General features: G+C 39.7%; 1 protein-coding gene across 1 annotated transcript in view; it reads left to right on the forward strand.

Annotated features, from left to right (window-relative positions):
• LOC124804190 (MMS19 nucleotide excision repair protein homolog) overlaps positions 1-18,802 on the forward strand; it is a 228,194-nt gene that overhangs the window by 58,258 nt on the left and 151,134 nt on the right. The window contains exon 6 of the mRNA XM_047264733.1: positions 14,762-14,978. Within this exon, the coding sequence (XP_047120689.1) occupies positions 14,762-14,978 (217 nt within the window). The remainder of the gene's footprint in view (positions 1-14,761; positions 14,979-18,802) is intronic.

Genomic DNA, 18,802 nt, shown 5'->3' on the forward strand with positions numbered 1-18,802 from the left:
AGTTTGAAAAACAGTGATGTTTTCGTACATTTTTCCACCCTGCTGGCCCAAGAACATAAATCAAGAAATCTACTAGTGACAAAGTTTGGATACCAATGAAAAATGTTTTAAGGAAACTTTCAGTGCTTGAACTTACCACAGCAACTGGGAGGTCTTATTCTATATCACAGAAGCTGTCTGAAAAATGTGTTCTTAACATTCACCACCAGGTTTAGGAACAGTCGCATCTCGAAGGATGTTATTGAAAACATTTATTTTAAGTATGTCATAGTAATATAAATGTTAATTTCAGTGACGTTTCCACTTTTTGTATATAATTCAGTGCCTTACTTCAATATTAAGGCAACATCCATAAGATCAGTTGTAGAGTAATGTGAATTATCTCCTCATTTTCAAAAATTCGTATCTTTGTTCACAGTCAGATGTCAATGTTGAAATTTTTACAGTACGTTGCTATCATATAGGTGTATAAACTGTGCAAAAATCATATTTTTATATTCAGTCCCACCTGAGATAACTAACCCCAAACTTTACAAAATATGAAAATTTTCAAATTTCAGAAATTCATAAAAAAATTAAGGAAATATTTGTAAGTGTTCTTGCTTTATATGAGGCTAGTATTTTATGATATCTAACTATAGGAAAAAAATAGACTCTCATAAATCACTCCATGTTTGTTATTTTTGGGCCTAAAAAGAGGATTTTTGAAAATTTGGATACCAAACTTTGGAGGTCATATTGACTGGTTGTTTTTTAATTTAGGGAATTTTGTGTAATAGACAATGTTGCAGAGGACACTTTTCTAAAAACAATCATGTCAATTGCAATGTTGTAACTTAACCCAGTGCAGAGATATTCATATTTTTGCTAACGTCTCTAAACTGAAACATCGTCACACGCTTACAAACGAAAATGGCCGCTATTCAGTAAAGGTGATATGTAAATTTTTTTTAAAAAAACTGTTTTGAACTTCTCATTTATAGGGTAATCACACATAAAAAAAATTAAAATATTTAAAAATGGTCAAGCAACCAACTTAATTTTTATTGGACCATTTCATTTGGATTGACCCAACTGAAGAATGACAAGTAAAGTTCTTATCAGTACAATATTTTATCAAGGAAAGAATACACATAGTTCCCTTACTGAAACTGGTAAGTTTATTTCCTAGACAAAGTGACAGGGTCTCCCCAGCAGGCTCGCCACTCCTTTTTGCAGCATTTTTTCCCTTCTGTGCTGCATGTCTACCCTCTTGCTATTCTTTTTCCCTTCCCTTGGGGAACATGTCTGGGGTATTATTGGGAATGTTCAGTATTGTCTGTTGCTGACGTAAGAACAGTCTCACCATTATTTATTGCTCCCTTTTCTATTCTTTGTTTCCCTTCTCCTCTCGTTCCTCCACTTCAGTGTTTGACGTTCTCTTTTCCTTATTCCTCTCTGTGTGCTCCTGAAGGCCAGCCCAAGTGTTTGACGCATAACAGGTGACTGGGTAATGCGTAATTCCCAGTCCAGGGTCGACAGGTAGGGTTTTACGTGTATCCCCTGGTACAGGCCAGGCCCAGGGAGGGGTGATTGCCTTAACTGCAGCCTTACCATATTGCTGATTGTTCCCTCTGTCAGGTGTTCAGGAAGTGTGACCTGAGGTGTGAACCATCACCTAAGGTGTGCGCCCCCATGTGAAGGGGACCCCCAATTGGAAGCCGGCCGCGGTGGTCTAGCGGTTCTAGGCGCTCAGTCCGGAACCGCGCGACTGCTACGGTCGCAGGTTCGAATCCTGGCTCGGGCATGGATGTGTGTGATGTCCTTAGGTTAGTTAGGTTTAAGTAGTTCTAAGTTCTAGGGGACTGATGACCACAGATGTTAAGTCCCATAGTGCTCAGAGCCATTTGAACCAATTGGAAGGAGCGCGCCATTGGAGACACTGGTAATCGTGGGGGATATTCTCGCAATGAGTCAATCATCTTCACAATCAACATCTACGGAACGTAAACCTAATAAGGCTAATGATTCAAAGACTCTTCTCGCTGCACCACAGTTCCTCTTGGTCTCAAGTACTGAAGACACCTGTCAGTTTTTCACCACTGTAAACCCATTTATTATTCAGAAATGTGTTGATGCAATTGCCAGCCCTGTAAAATCCTGCTGTCGTTTACGGAATGGCACTTTGGTTTTGGAGACTACTTCTGATTCTCATTCACAACAACTTCGTGCCACCTCGCTTCTCCACGGTTGCCCTGTTCGTGTCGAGACCATTGAACTTTGAATTCTTCCCATGATGTTATTTACACTAGGCTGCTCAACAGTTTAACCGAGGCCGAAATCCAATCTTACCTCTCTGATCAGAGTGTCATTGCTGTCCATCGTGTCATGAAAAAGGTAGATTCCTCCTCCATCGTGTCATGAAAAAGGTAGATTCCTCCTTAGTGCCCACCTGTACTCTTTTTCTCACGTTTGATAGAGTGGTGCTTCTGTCAAAGATCAAAGCAGGCTATGGAATTATCACAGTGCAACTGTACATTCCGAACGCTATGCGCTGTCACCAGTCATCATTTCAACCACACTAGAACATCTTGTCGACACCCAGCAAAATGTGTAACCTGTGGTAAGGATGCGCACGAGGGCGATTGTCCGCCTCCTTCTCCCCACTGTATGAACTGCAATGGTGGCCATGCCGCCGCCTCTCGGGATTGTCCTGTGTATCTTGATAAGGGGGCTGTCCAAGAGATTCGGATAAAGGAAAATGTGCCTTACCCATTTGCTCACAAGTTATTGGCTAGTTGCAAACCGTGTATCCTCCTGTCTGGCACCTATAGTTCTGTTCTTGTTACCCCTCACCCCATGAAGGACTTGGCACCGCAGACATGTGACCTCCAGTTCAGCCCTTGAGGTTGTGAAATTACCCAGTGTCAAGGTAGCATTGCCATCCCCCTGTCCAGCTATGCAACAAGCCATCAAACTCTTGCCTCAAGGGATGACACCACCAGCTACACAACTGGTAGGTCGTAAAGGACAAAAGGAGTACTTCCGTGAAGACTTCCTACATCCCTCCATCTGAACAACACCCGAGTCTTCCTCTAACTGGAAAGGCTCGAAGAAGTCCACCAACGGCAAACAGTATTCTCCGTCGTTGACTGGAAGATCCTCTTCGTTGGTGTCACCACGTGGTACTTTAGCCTGGCCAGCCTCCATGTCACCAGTGCGCTCCACCAACCATTTCTCAGAATTGGACTCAACAGTCTGACTGCACAAGAAAGCAGATTCTTCTGTAGACTCCATGTATCTGTGCCCTGTAGTAGTGACTCTTCACAGGCTGTCACTCAACAGCTTCTGAGTCGACACCCTTACATCTCTTCCTCATCATGACTCTCCTCCAATGGAACATTCACAGACTTTGGTCCCACAAAGAGGATTTACGGCTGCTTTTAGCATCACAGTGTCCCACTGTACTCTGCTTTCAGGAAACAAAATTGTGCCCTCCTGACTGCTTTGAGCTTTCACATTCCTTACCTGTTCGATTTGACCTTGCCCCTGAGGTCAGCATTCCATCTCATGGGGGTGTGGTGCTGTTCATACGGAATGACATTCATAGTCAACTCATCTCTCTGACTACCCATCTTCAAGCTGTTGCAGTTCACCTTTTCCTTCCCCACCTGACGTTTTCCCTCTACCATTTATGTCCCTCTGTCGTTCTATGTCACCAGAACAGACTCCCTTCAGCTTATTGGGCAGCTATCTCCTCCACTTTTGCTACTCGGTGACCTTAATGTGCATCATCGCCTTTGGGGTTCTCCCAGGACCTGTCAGAGAGGTGTCCTCTTGGCTGACCTTCTTAACCTCTTCTGCCTTAACACTGGAGCACCCACTTGCCTTTCCAACTCCTGGTACACCTGTTCCCATTTGGATCTATCCTTCTGCATTGCCCAGTTTGCCCATCATCTTAAGTGGTCCATCCTTTCTGACACCTACTCGAGCAATCATTTCTCGTGTGCTATCCGTTTGCTGACTCCTACCCCATCTGCGTGCACACCCAAATGGCAGCTTACTAAGGCTGACTGGCAGCGTTACTCCTCCCTGGCGACCAACGAAGTACAAGAGTTCCCCAGTTGTGATGACCGTGTGGAATATCTCACAAACGTTATCCTTACTGCTGCAGAATGTTCCATTTCTCGCTCTTCCTCTTTACCAAATCATGTCCCAGTCCCTTGATGGATTGAGGCATGCCATGACGCAATTTGGGCACGGAGACGTGCTCTCCGCAATTTTTAACTGTCATACTACGATGGCAAACTGCATTCATTACTGCAGTGTCGTTGGGTTTAGTTCTTTTAACAATTCCACCCCTTCCTCCGTCGTGTGGGCCAACCTCCGACGGCTCTCTGGGACCAAGATCCATTCCCCAATTTCTGGCCCGACAGTAGCAGTCGATGTTATCGTGGACCCTATTGCTACCTCTAACACCTTGGACCACCATTTTGCAGACATTTCGAGCTCTTCCCATATCACCCTGCCTTCCTCCATCGGAAACAAGCAGAGGAGGCTTCGGCGATACCCTTCTCTTCTCCAAATTGTGAGTGCCGTAATGCCATGTTTACTATGAGGGAGCTGGATTATGCTCTCATCCTTTCTCTTGCAGGCAAGCACTTTCTGCTTAACATGTTACAACCACATCTGGGCAGACCACACATTTCTCGGACTTTGACGTGAAGCCACCGTCATACCCATACCTAAGCCTGGTAAGGACAGAAACCTTCCTTCTAGCTCCTGCCCCATCTCTCTCACCAGCTGTATTTGCAAGGCAATGAAACGTATGATTCATGCCCAGCTGGTATGGTGGCTCGAATCTCGCAATTTACTGATGAATGCACAGTGCGTATTTCAAGTGCAGCATTCTGCAGTTGACCATCTCATTACTTTGTCCACCCATTTCATGAATGGTGTTTTGCGGAAATCCCAGATTGTGGCCATGTTTTTCAATTTGGAGAAGGCCTATGACAACTGCTGGATAACTGGTATTCTCCATACTCTACACATGGGGCTTGTATGGCCGCCTGCCCTGTTTCCTTCAGGAATTTTCAAAAGACCGAGTTTTCAAGGTGTGTGTGGATTCTGCCTTCTTGGACACCTTTATCAAGGAAAACAGTGTGCCTCAGGGTTCCATCCTGATCATTGTCCTCTTTGCTATCACCATTAGCCCTATAATGGCCTGTCTCCCACTGGGCATCTCCTGCTACCTTTTTGTTGACAATTTTGCCATCTATTGCAGTTCTCCATGGACCTGTCTCACTGAGCAGCATTTTCAGAGATGTCTTGATCATCTTTACTCCTGGTGCATCGACAATGGCTTTCGCTTTTCCACTGACAAAACCGTCTGTATGAATTTCTGGCAATGCACTTAGTTGCTCCCACCATCTTTACGTCTTGGGCCTGTTGCCCTTCCATTCGTTGAAACTACAAAATACCTGGGGCTCATGCTCCATAGGAAACACTCTTGGTCCTCCCATGTGTCTTACCTGACAGCCCGCTGTATGCAGTTCCTCAATGTCCTACATGTCCTCAGTGATACTTCCTGGGATGCTGATCGAACCACCTCCTCCATTTGTACCGGTCCCTTGTCCGTTTGAAACTCAACTATGGGTGCTTTGTTTATGCATGTGCACGTCCATCTGTCTTACACCGCCTCAACACTATCCACCATGGTGGCATCCGTTTGGCCACTGGCGTCTTTTACACTAGCCCGGTTGAGAGTCTGTATGCTGAAGCTGCTCAACTACCACTGCACTACCGCCGCGACTTTCTCCTCAGCAGGTATGCATTCTGTCTCTCTGCCATGAGTGACCACTGATCCTGTGGCTCCTTCTTTGATGATTCCTTTGATCGCTAGTATGGGGCACATCCCTCTTCTCTGTTACCTCCTGGAGTCCGCTTTCAGCACTTGCTACGGTGGCTTAACTTCACACTACCTGCAACTTTCTTGGTGGGTGTGACCCTTCACCACTTCGGCTTCGTGAAGTGGCCCATGTTAACCTTGGCCTTCTTTCACCTTCTAAGGACACTACTTCAGTCTCGTTCTATCGCCTTCAGTTTCATGATGTTCACATGGAACTTCACAATAATACCTTTGTATACACTGGGGTTGGGTGTGCCTTGGTCACTGGCACCTGTGTCTTTTGATATCGGCTTCTGGCTCACTGCTCAGTATTTACAGCCGAGCTCTTCGCCCTGTATCAGGCCATGGAGTACATCTGGTGACACAGACTTTACAATTGTGTCCTGTGCTCAGATTCACTCAGCACCCTTCAAAGTCTACATGCGCTGTACACTGCCCATCCCTTAGTGGAGCAGGTTCAGAAAAACTATCGCTTGCTCTCTCTTGGTGGAGCCAGTGTGATGTTTCTGTGGGTTCCTAGTCATGTTGGTCTGTAAGGAAAGAGGCTGCTGACACTGCTGCCAAGGCTGCAGTCCTTGTACCTCAGCCTGCTAGTTCCTATATTCCTTCCAATGATCACTGCATTGCCGTCTGTCAGGAGGTGGTGTCTCAGTGGTCCTCTCTTCACTTGAATAAGCTCCGGCTTATTAAGCCCCTCCCAATGGCTTGGCTGACCACCTCTTGGCCCTCCCACCACCGGGAGGTCATTTCAACTAGGCTGCATATTGGGCACTGCCTTTTGTAGCCATCATCATTTGCTAAGTGGTGCTACCCCACCACTTTGAACACATTGCGCCCAAGCTTTAACTGTGTGCCACTTCCGGATGGAATGCCCATTTTTTTAACCGTTTACGTTCCCGTTTGGGCTTGCCATCTGAGTTGTCAGCCATTTAAGCAAATGTGGGCTGTCGACCGCATTTTACTTTTAATCTGCCAAAGCAATATGGCAAAGATCATTTAATTTTTAGTTTGGGCCGCTGTTTCTGTATGCTGTCTTTTTTAGCTCTTTCTTCATGTTCCTCTTTTAGCTGTCTTCTCGTATGTCAACTGAGACTGACACACAGTCATTTTTTAACTCCTCTCTATCTTCATGTTCTATAGTTTTGACTTGGGCGCATATGACCCCATTTGAGTTTTGCGCTGTAGAGCAAAACAAAACCAAACCAAAGTGACAGGGTAGTTAAACTGAAGATCGTATTAATGCTGCTAAGAAATTAATAATCAAGGATAGTGTCAGTTCACCTGAAATGAATGTATTATGTAATTGCTCAGTGTAAGCAAGAACCGTGCACAGTAGGAGAAAAGAAAGCTACTCACTTGCAGTCCTGTTACTTATATAGGCCACAAATATTTTACCTGCTCAGATGCAAGATATGTGTCAGTATACCTTCCAAACATTATGGTCTGTTGGTGTGATTATTATATAAATTCACAAATGCAAATGTTATTTGGATATCGAATAGACTAGAAGTACAGTGGAAACCTTTTATCGGTGTCTGAGAGATAGAAGGATGGTAAAAGTTAGCAGGTTTTGGAAAACGAGGGACATAGTGAACTTCAGTATGCAAAATGAGAGAGGCTCCACCGATCCATAAAACTAAATTTAACAATGGAATAGCATAAAAGCTACACAGATCATTACAAAGACTGTTTAAGACCAAGAGATACAAAGAGGTAGAACAAAAGCAAAGAGATAGATAGTAACATTATGTATGAAGAAACTATACGTTCTAAGTCCGAAGAGAAAGGGGCAAGTTGTCTCTTGACATGGAGTCCAATATAGTTGTTGACTGCTGACATCTATCAGTATTATTAATAACATAGAACCAAAAACCAATTTTGTTGAGCCTAGGATCATACTTTGTGAGGCACGGAGAATGTGACCTTAAGGTGGTTCCTCCATGTGTTATTTTTAGGGTAGGAAATTTCCCATAAATGATAAAACAAAACTAATGTGAAATTTGCGATCTTTCGTGACATAACACAAAATTTGTACTTTTTACAAAATATCGTGAAATTCGGGATCTTCTTGTTCCCGTTACGAATGTTGTAAATCAGAGGGCAACTGTTTACTAATCCAGGTTCCTGATGGTTATTGGATGCTGAAATTGGATTTAAAATTCTGTCTGAGCTCTGAGAATTATGTATGATCTTAAGATAACAGCTGATTCCCATGAAGGGAACTATGGCTTTAGATGCGACATAAAATGAAATACATTTCATTAACAGTTTTAGTCTCTGACGTGACATTTCCCAACACTTTTACACACCTGTAGTACAAAAAATTGTGCATTTATGAGAGTTCTTTAATGTGGTATGTCAGTTAAACTAGCTATTTTATAGCACACAAGTATGAATATGAAAAACCTCAACTATGGCAGTTTGCTTTTGCAAACATGTAAAGCAAATGATGCACCTTTCAACACAGTCTAAGCCCCGACCAACAGATAATGCTGTCACTAGACCATAGATGATGCAGACAATGCACATTATTTTATTGAAACTAACATCTCAATCAGCTGACTATTGGCAGCATCCATTTGCAAACAATGTACAGTTGTGAAATCTTGTGCATTATTTGGTTTCAGCCAGGTATACATGAAAGCAATATTTCGTTTCAAACATAAAGTTCTTTTAAGAATACAACAAAAATCTGTGAACACATTTACTCTAAGTTAGGCTGTATGTTGGTCTTCAGATCTAAAACTTGATGAATGATGAAGATTTTGAGACAGCGGTTTGTTAATATCTAATTCACTACAAAATATTCCATTTAATCAATATTCCCTAATATATTGTGCCTCTTATGTTGACGTTGTTGTGTTGTATGTAAGTAAGCAGGCAAATGTCATAAAACATAAATACTTATTTTGTGTAAAAAACAGACATTATGGATAGAAGTGGATGCCATTTCTTATAAAATAATGAAAACATGTCACACGAATTTTTGAGAAATTGTCATAAAACTACAGTCTGATTAAAATTACTTGATAGTTGACATCTGTCATTTGCCACTATAGTGTTGCAGGTTACCACTCATTTATAAGTGACACAGAAACACAGTGGGTCACTTCGCTGTTAAATGTGTAATTTGGAGCAATGTTGGAAAAGGCCACCATGAGGTATGACGGAAATGAGAGATCCTCTATTGACAGCTGATTTTAAGTCTGAACTGTGCCAGATGACATATATTGTAGCCCTTCCTAGTGTAACAACAAGCTTGTGATGTGCAATGTATCCTAGAAAACAGCAGTCAACAATCTGCAGAAGAACTAAAATTACGATCGTTTTGTTCACGGTGATTAAAGCTAATCTCTATGAGAAACGTCAACACAGAAAAATTTCGGTTTCAGCCCTAAAAAATGACTTTTAATTTCTCACCATCATTTGTTGGCTACCTAAAACTATCCTTACTGGCTACATGAACTGCCACTGCTGATGAGCACTCCTGTTTCTCATTTGGTTTTAGATTATAGATTCCAAATGAAAAAAGAAATGATAGGAAGAAAAATAAGGGCAGATAAAGATGTCAATACAATCATGAAAATGATGTGGTGAAGTATTAGAAATTAAAAAGAAATTACATTTAAATCGATCAATTTTATAATTATAATAATGAAAGGTTTTTGATTAGGTTTAGCAGTTAAAAAAAATTCACTGACCTCAACAGGTTTCAAGTCAATGGCCACCTACAGGACAATCTATTGCGCTAACCTCTACACTACGCCACGACCCTGCTTCAGGTTGTTACATATATGGCTTCTATTCCAGTAGCAGTGATGATTTGCAGTCTTCAAAAATTTGACTACACATAATGTCATGCAAAAATTTTCTAATGTAAGTTGATTTGTGTGATTATAACAACTGTATATGTGATGCTGAATTGCGTCTTGTGCAGAAGGATCTAGTAGTGTTTGGCTTGTGCTGTGTAATGAAACACATATACATTGTTACCATTGTTGTGCATATGTGTTTCATTTTATGGCCATTGTGTGTGATGAAATATACGAAATTAAGGGGCTATATCCAGGATTCGGGGTCATAACACAATAGGAAAGAGGGTGACAAGGTGAACTGACTAATTGTTGTGGCAGTTTGGCAGTGACAAACAGTTGTATGTAAAGTTGAGCACTTTGATTGGAAGAAACCACCTGTAGCCCATGACATGTCAGCCGTCTAGTAATTTTGATCAGACTATAAATTCTTCCTACCATACTAATATTTCATCTTCTACCCCTGTCATGCAGCAAACTAAATGACTCACAGTGCAACAGAAAGAGAAGTTTGCTGAAGAACTGAAATTCTTTAGTTTGTAAAAAGAAAGAAATGTCAAAACATTGCTTCAAATTATTTGGTTCTCTTTCAGCTAGCCAGATGTAAAAATGAGAACCATTGCTTTAATAATGAATATTTTTGAGAAATTAGTGTAACTGTACTATTACCTGTGTAATGCTAACACAACAAGTCTTTTGACTGTTAAAATCAGTGCTTGATTTCATATACAAATGAGAAAACCTTTTACTGGCGGCTCCACTTCGTGTATTGCTCAAAGACAGAAACTCAGCTGTTTGCCTCCCTCACATGACTTAAATGTTGGTTTGTAACCTAAACGTGACAGAGATAGGGGAGCGTATGGTCTAGCATATCTGTGTTCTGAGGTACTGTCACCACAGACTTCTTCCATAAGATAGTAAAAGTAATATTGAAATGAGTATTCTCATTGTTCTGTTTTACAGCCAGAAACACATTCATGTAACATTACGTGTCTTGTCTTGTGATTGGCTGATAGAAGCATACCAAGTGGGCAAGATGTTGATTTGTGTGTTTGTCAAGCTAAAGTGCTGTATTTGGTGATTTTTGCATTTATACTTGCATACTAGAAAAATACACCATTTAATTGATGCACCACATTAAAGATGTCTTCAAACTGCACTGTTTTGGTGTGATTTATTGCACAAACACTATAGGGGAATCTAATATCACCAAATAAAACATTACCTTCATTCTAAGTTAAAAGTTAAAGAGTGCTTTATTACTAAACTTCCTGGTAGATTAAAACTGTTTGCCAGACCAGGACTCAAATCTTTCACAGGCGAGTGCTTTACCAACTGAGCTACCCAAGCATGACTGATGACCTATCCTCACAGCTTTACTTCCACAAGTACCTGAACTCTTACCTTCCAACTTTACAGAAGTTCTCCTGTGAAATTTGCCGGACTAGCAGTCTTGGAAGAAAGAATAATGCAGAAACATGGCTTAGCCACAGCCTGGAAATAGTTTCCAGAATAAACTGGCGAAAATTAATTGTTGGTGGTTAAACCAGTAAATTGTTGAGAAATATGAAGGGACTAATACTTCAAGCACAAGGGAAACAAACACTGAAATGCACTGTGTTACACCTCAGACTAAGCTAACAGCTCTTAAGGCCATAGATACATGTATTATGTGTGTGTTCATAGCTCCAATTGCTTTTTCAAGCAAATCTGTAAAATTGACATGGCAAAAGACCACGTGTGTATAGGATGGTGGGTCTAAGCCATGTGAGATATTCTGAAGGGGTGCCAATCACTTCATAATTTAGTGGAAAAGCAACTATCCATGCCAGCAAGATATACGGATGCTGTCAAATGTCTGGTGTCATACTGAACACAGTTTGTCTTCCGTTTTCTAATTTAGACTGCAGGTGACTGTTTTCATACCGTAGTGAGCTACTCGCAGATTGGTGGCATAAAATCTCATGGAAGAAACACTGAAGTTAGGACAATGCTTCTTTCTCCTGAAAAACTTTAAAGAGCGAGTGTGGTAGTAAAATTATTTTTTCTTTAATTGATCAGATTTAACAGATTTAATATAAATGATTTCTTTTGCAGTGTTGTAAATAAGTGTAATTTGTGATCTCAATAAATGTAAAATAGTAGACAGGTATGTTTTAATTTTCAACATAACACTGGAAAACAATTAAACAAACACAAATAGGAATATAAGGTATGGTGCGTCAAAAATCAGCAGTCAGAAACTTTATAAAAGAAATGCAAAATTGGCATTAAATAAGACCAAACTTTACTCAAACAACACCAAAATACACACAAAAAGAAGGAAAAAACAGAAATTAGCCCAAAAGTAAAATGACTTTTTACTATCCCTAGTTATGGTAGTCTTTTGATTGTCCAGCCTTATCTGGCAGAAGGTCAATCCAAAAGGTTGGAGTTATGTAAATTGTGACTTCCAACTTCATCCATACCGTTGAAAACACCCTTTTTTAATACAAAAAACCCAAATTTTAACATTTTCTGAGTTCTTATGTAATACTTGCTTGTTATAAGTGTTTGTCATGTGCATACTGCACCCTTCAGAAATTATTACAGAAAACAGTCTACATTGTAAAGTGTGAAAGTATGATTACACACATGTGAAAAGCCAGACCTAACAAAAAATATGAAACATACAGGTTTGAGGTCTTAAAAAAGTCTTTGATAGATGACTGTTCCCTCCTTTAGTCCTCTTCCATGCTGCAATATACTTCCACTTAGGCAGACAGATCATATCAGGTGGCATTGCTTCCTCCTGCGTACTAATGTACTGCAGCACTGCCTCGGTCATCTTGAACCCTTCATTTCTCCTGTCATCTAAGTTTGCCTCCTCCTCTTGTATTACTTCCTCTTGCATCATCATGTTCATAACATTGTCAGTTTGTTCATCAACTCGTTATTTGCCATCCATTCTGTAATGTCCTCTGTATCGACAACCTCACAGACTGGTACACTTTTAAGAAAGGTCTTGGAAAATCCTTTCAGATCATGGAAGTGGACATTTTAACTTTGAATCCATGTTTGAAACCGAAGACAGTCACACTATGACATTACCGAGTCAGTGCTCTTTAGAATGGTTACACAGTCTTCATTACTATCAATTGCTGATATCAACAAACTGAAAAGACAGCAGCAATATTTCTTCTTTAGCATTTCAAGAATGCTGTGGTCCATTGGGTGACAGCTAACAGCGACATTTGATGGTAAAAATAACTCTTTGATATCTCCATCTGTGAGTTCATCATTGGTAGGATGCTAAAGTGTGTTCTCAAGAAACAGCAGAACTGCAGTAAATTGTTGACTTTCAGATATTTCTATACAGCTGTTACAATTTTTGTTGGAACCAGGTATTAAAGATTTCCGATTTCGTCCATGTTTTCTTTTGATAAGTGTAATGTAGAGTAGTGATTCCTGATTTTTCATGTTTTTGAAAGCTCTATGTTTCCATGATATCCCTGTTAATGTAAGCCTAAGCTTGTGGTTGCCAGTTGCATTACTGCAAGTGAGCCTAGTACCTTGTTCCTTACTTTTGTTGGGTCCACACACACACACACACACACACACACACACACACACACACACACACACACAAGGAAGCACACCTCACGCACACATGACCACCAACTCCAGCATCTCAGGCAGGAATGTCAGCATTCTGGCCCTAGCTGCTGGAGTCAGTGGTCATGCACACATGAGGTGTACTTGCTTGTCTGTGTGGATTGTGTATGTGTCTCTTTTACTGATGAAGGCTGTTGTAAAAGCTTTATGTGTCTTTTAATTGTACCTCTCTGCAACTTGATGTGTGTTCTTTAAGGTAAGCAACAATCTGTCTTTTCCTACATTGTTGATATTCCTAACTGGAGTTTCCATTGTTTGAAATTGTTTTTTCCACTGATCCAACCATACATCACTGGCAATAAATTCGGAATTATCTCCTCCTGTTGGCCATTGAAATTGCAGTGTTTTTTCTTGCACTATCAGCCCAGTAATGGGAAAACTTTTTCCTCTTAAATGGTCATGCCACTAAATAAAGCTCCCTCAATGTCTTTCAACATTGTCTTACTTACTTTTACTCTATTTCCATTAGCTTGGGAAGCACACCACCCCTCAATTTCTGCTCGGTTTCTCTTCAGTCTCCAACAGTATGATTTCCTACGCCTTTACTCCAAACCAATAGTTTTGGCTGCTATCCAAGAATCTACTCCCATTACAGCACATAGTTTCTGATTTGTAGTCACTACAAGTTTTGTTTGTTTATCACCCATTTCAGACTCTTCAATTAAAATACAAAGGACCAAACAAAACAGCAATTTAACAGTGCACACACTTAGGACATCTTATATACAACTGAAGAAACAAAGAGTGCAGGGTTACCTACAGAGCTGTTCTCTCTCCGTGTGTTCATTGTTGTTTCTGAGCACTGGAAGAGGGTCCTGGTAATTTATTCAGTATTAACAGTACAGTATGTACTTTATAATTGCGACTCCAGATGTGCTAGAAGCAAAAAGACTGATAAAGCACTTTGAAAGCCCACAGAGCATTGTAGCTGGACTCGCTTGCTGAATCCTTTGAAAAGTGCAGTATGCAGAATATGTTAATGCTCATTTTATCACAGATAAGTATTATTGTGATATTAAGTAGGACATAGAGTATGGAGGCCAGATATGGAGGAGCTGTAAACTGATGTAAACCATTGTAGAAATAAACAGGCCTATGTACTTATAAAAAAATAGGGGACCTTACTTTTGGGATTACCCTTGTATCTTCTAGAGATGTATATAAGTGCATTTGTTCTGAGAATTATTCATTCTTGGCCTCAGGGTGATCAAAAATGGGAGACCAAACAGGATCAAAGCAAAGAAAGGAACCTTTAGTTGCATGATAACCTGAATTCAGTTAAATTTCCTGCATTCTTAGAAAAACAAATGGATCTATAATAAACTATTAGTTTTCTGTGTGTAAGTTATATTTCAAATTTGTATTCAAGTTTCTCAGTATTACCCTCAAGTTTTTCTTGTACTTGCAGAAAACAGGATTTTCCAGTTTTCCTATTTCTTCTATAGAACCAAACTTACCTGTAATATGGAGAAACATTAAACCTGAAGTGCTGCCAGGGGCAGATAAGGATATCCGTGAAGCCGCTTTAGAAGCACTACGTGCCCTGCTACACAGTTTGTCAGTGTCTCCTCTCAACAGGGAATACGCAGCGCTGCTTACACAAGTTGTACAGGTTGTGATAAGAGGTAAGTGGCCTAGGTTCCCTCTCCCTTATGTGTTAATGAAATTGAAGTGTTAGAAATTCAGAATAGAAGATCCAGTTTCTTCTCATCTAGGGAAATATCTGAAAAAAAAAAATTTATTATATTTTACTTGGTCTTCGTACTGAAAAGATTTTAAATGCATGTGGACTATTATCATTGGAAAATAAATGATTGAATGCAATAACCTATGAGGATGAATTACTACACATCAAATAGAAGAGATACTGAAGAGCTGGTAGGTGTGAAGAAGGAGCAGAAAACTTCTCACCTTTCAGAGTGCTCCTTCAGAAAACAAATAAACAAACACACACACACACACACACACACACACACACACACACACACACGTGCGCGCGCACACACACAGGAAATGGGGTGGGGTACTATTGTGGAACATTCTGCTGCCCCTACAACTACTTCACACTCCCCCTGCCTCTATTCTACTCCACCATAGTTCTGCCATTGTAAAATGGCCTTATATATTTGTGTTTTCCTGCTCTAGATTCTCCTTTTTCCCTTCTAACGATAATTTTTTCCTGAAAATTTTCTTAGTGTATACCTACCCAGATTCTACGTCTAAATGCATAGTTCATGCTGGCACATTGATTCCTCCTCAAACTCTCTCTCTCTCTCTCTCTCTCTCTCTCTCTCTCTCTCTCTCTCTGTGTGTGTGTGTGTGTGTGTGTGTGTGTGTGTGTGTGTGTGTGTGAGAGAGAGAGAGAGAGAGAGAGAGAGAGAGAGAGAGAGAGGAGGGCTTTGTCTGAAAACGGAATAATTTTTCATCCTTTCTGTGTACCTGTCACATTTATGCAGCAACATTTACAATTTCAGCACCATGCTATATACTAAAATACTATAAAATTATTCAGATTTTCAGTTTTTGGTGTTAGTCTTGCATGTAATAAGACAAACAGATGTATCATAATTACTTGCTACACAAAGTAATCCTATACGCTTGCCAGAAAGTGCTAACAAAATCACCAAAATACTTAAAATTTAAAGTAATGAAAATAGTACAATAAAGCATGGTGTGCCCTTTATGGGCATAAACTAAAATCGTACAACTCATAAAATTACATTAACGCCACCTCTGGGCTTACAGTATAAATGTGGAACAAAGCAGCATTACAATATCGAAAGGTATGAATGCTAGCCAGAGGTGCATAAATGAACAAATACTGTGTCTACCCAATTATCAGACAAGATCTTTTCCCAAATTCGTCACTCAGAAAATACAGGGTCATCTTATATTCGCAGATTAAGTTATTTATCCTGAGGTCAATGTTTTGATGTTGTTTAATAGAATATGTAGGGAGTTGTCTTACATTTACTGACAAGGCTTTAGTTATTGACATCAGGTACAGATTTATTTTGAAAAATTCAGAAGGGCAGGGATCGGCAAACAATATTTGCACTCATAGAGGATCAAGATTTCCAGATATGCCAAAGCTCTCTAGTCAGAACTGATGTTACTCGAACAGTATTTCGCATTTGCTGAAGCGCAGCACCACCGAAGGATTGGAAGGGGAACAGTGATACCAGCTGGACTAAAAACTAGATGAGTGCAGGGAAGGGAGTATGAGCAGGTGGCAAATTATGTCATGTTGCCAACCATGGGAAACCATATCAGGTAATTTGGCCTTGTAAGGAACAGCTACCATGTTCGGACTGCAGTTTGCTTGAATACATTTGTAATCAGAATTGAATTGACTTTAAAAATTGGACAGTAATCTTCATTTGTGCAGGAGATGGTAAAAGTCTAGGTATGTATCATGCTGTAATGTTGTGAATGGTCACCATGACATATGATGGGAATGAAAGGGGGGGGGGGGGGTGGTTCTATGCAGCCAGTGAGAGAGCAGCTGGCAGTTGATAAATCTGGAAGCAAGAGACATTGTCACACCCTCGTGTCAGCACAGAAGCGAAATCTGATATGAATTCGGATAGAAACAGATGTGTTACCAGATCCCACACCTTCACAACATATTTGGAAAAAACCAGCCAAATATTTGCAACAGCAAAGACATAAACTACACAGCCGTATTGTTGGGATGATGATGATTAAAAATAGTGATACCAAAGACAACAGGGATGATAAGTGAAAAATGTAGAAAAGAATTGTCAAATGAATATAAAAACTTTCTTTCCATTTATTTTATTTATGCTTGTATTATCAAAATGTAGACAATCAATAAATGGCATAAATTTAGAATAGGTGTAGTGTTAATTTTTTAGCTAGACACTTTACACCAGTAAATTGGTTTGTAATTTTGAAGAGTCAGAATATGTTAAAAACAAATTTTTCTCAAGAAGCCCCTTGAAAAAAAAAAAGGGGTCATCTTATAATCAGGGACATCTTATACTCGGGTAAATACAGTAAGTAAAATAAAGAAATGAAAATAGTATAATAAAAAATGGTATGCCTTCTTTGCTTATAAACTAAAAGTCATACAGGTCGTAAAAACACCTTACCTCCATCTCTGTGCTTACAGTATAAAGATGTAGAATAAAACAGCATTTAACATTGAAACATAGGAAGGTAGTCAGTGGCGCCTTTTTATAAACAAGTTAGTAAAATAAAGGATTGTAACAGAGTTATGGGAAATAACTAACTTACGATACTATTTTATATTTTTATTTGCTTCTAGGTAGATAAAAAAACACTAAGCATGGTTATTGGTTACTTGGCTGGTTTTGTGACTTTTTTAGCCTACCGAGGGTGCATGTTTGAAAATAACCACGTCCTTACATAATTCCATTTGTTTGAATGTATTTTATCTCCCATGACTCTGTTGCATTCCGTGATTTTACTTATTTGTTCATTCTGTATGCATCACTAGATAGCTTCATACCTTTTGATGTTGTATGCTATTTTATTACACGTGTTAATGCTGTAAGCGCAGAGATGACATTAATGTAATTGTAAAGTTGTATGATTTTAGTTTATGCCCAAAGAGGATACACCATGTTTTATTTTTTCTTTCTTCATTCCTTTAAATTTTAATTACTTTGGTGCATTATTTTAACATTGTACTTTTTGTGTTGTGTGAAAGTGTAAATGGAGCCTCGTCCATTAGTTTGTAACACAAAAATACATGACATACTATCCTGTGCTCAGTGTCGCTGGGCTATACTTGTGGCTCCACACATGTGATTTGCTTTCCATGGTTTAACCATTACTTGTGGTTTTATTGTTCAGTACATTTAAAAAAATTAAAAATTGTATAGCCTTATTATTATTTAACTATTCACCAGCACCTCTACAAGGACACCACATGGCTCTGACATCACATTTTCTTCCTGTTTAACCATGTAAGCAGTAGCTTCAGTTCATGTTAGACTCCTGTACACTCTACACCACCAATATTGTTTACTACATGACATTGTACTTTAGTCGCCTGTTGTTAAATGGTATATAACTGTGTGGTGCTTACGTTTGCACTTGTGATACACTGTCAACTACCATTTGTTCCTGATTCTCCTGTTTTGTAATTTTCAGCACTGAAGAACTATGTAATAGTTGAACTCTTAGATCTGCTGTAATAAAATGATGGATTTCACAATTAATTGTTGTTCTTTTCTCCATTATCTATACTCAATGGTCACTGCACAAACGGGAGTGTATGGATTCCAATTTCATTAATGTGTGATAATGTTTGAGAACATAAAATATCAGTGAAATTATGGCTATTTGTATTAAACATCAACACAGTGTGTTCAATACAGTGTCACCTATTGCAGGTGTATCCTGTCCTGTCACAGGCAGAGCCATCTATGAAAGCATATCAAAGTAGTCGTATAATATA

Source organism: Schistocerca piceifrons, chromosome 1 (genome assembly GCF_021461385.2).
Source record: "Schistocerca piceifrons isolate TAMUIC-IGC-003096 chromosome 1, iqSchPice1.1, whole genome shotgun sequence".
Taxonomy (NCBI): Eukaryota; Metazoa; Arthropoda; class Insecta; order Orthoptera; family Acrididae; genus Schistocerca; species Schistocerca piceifrons.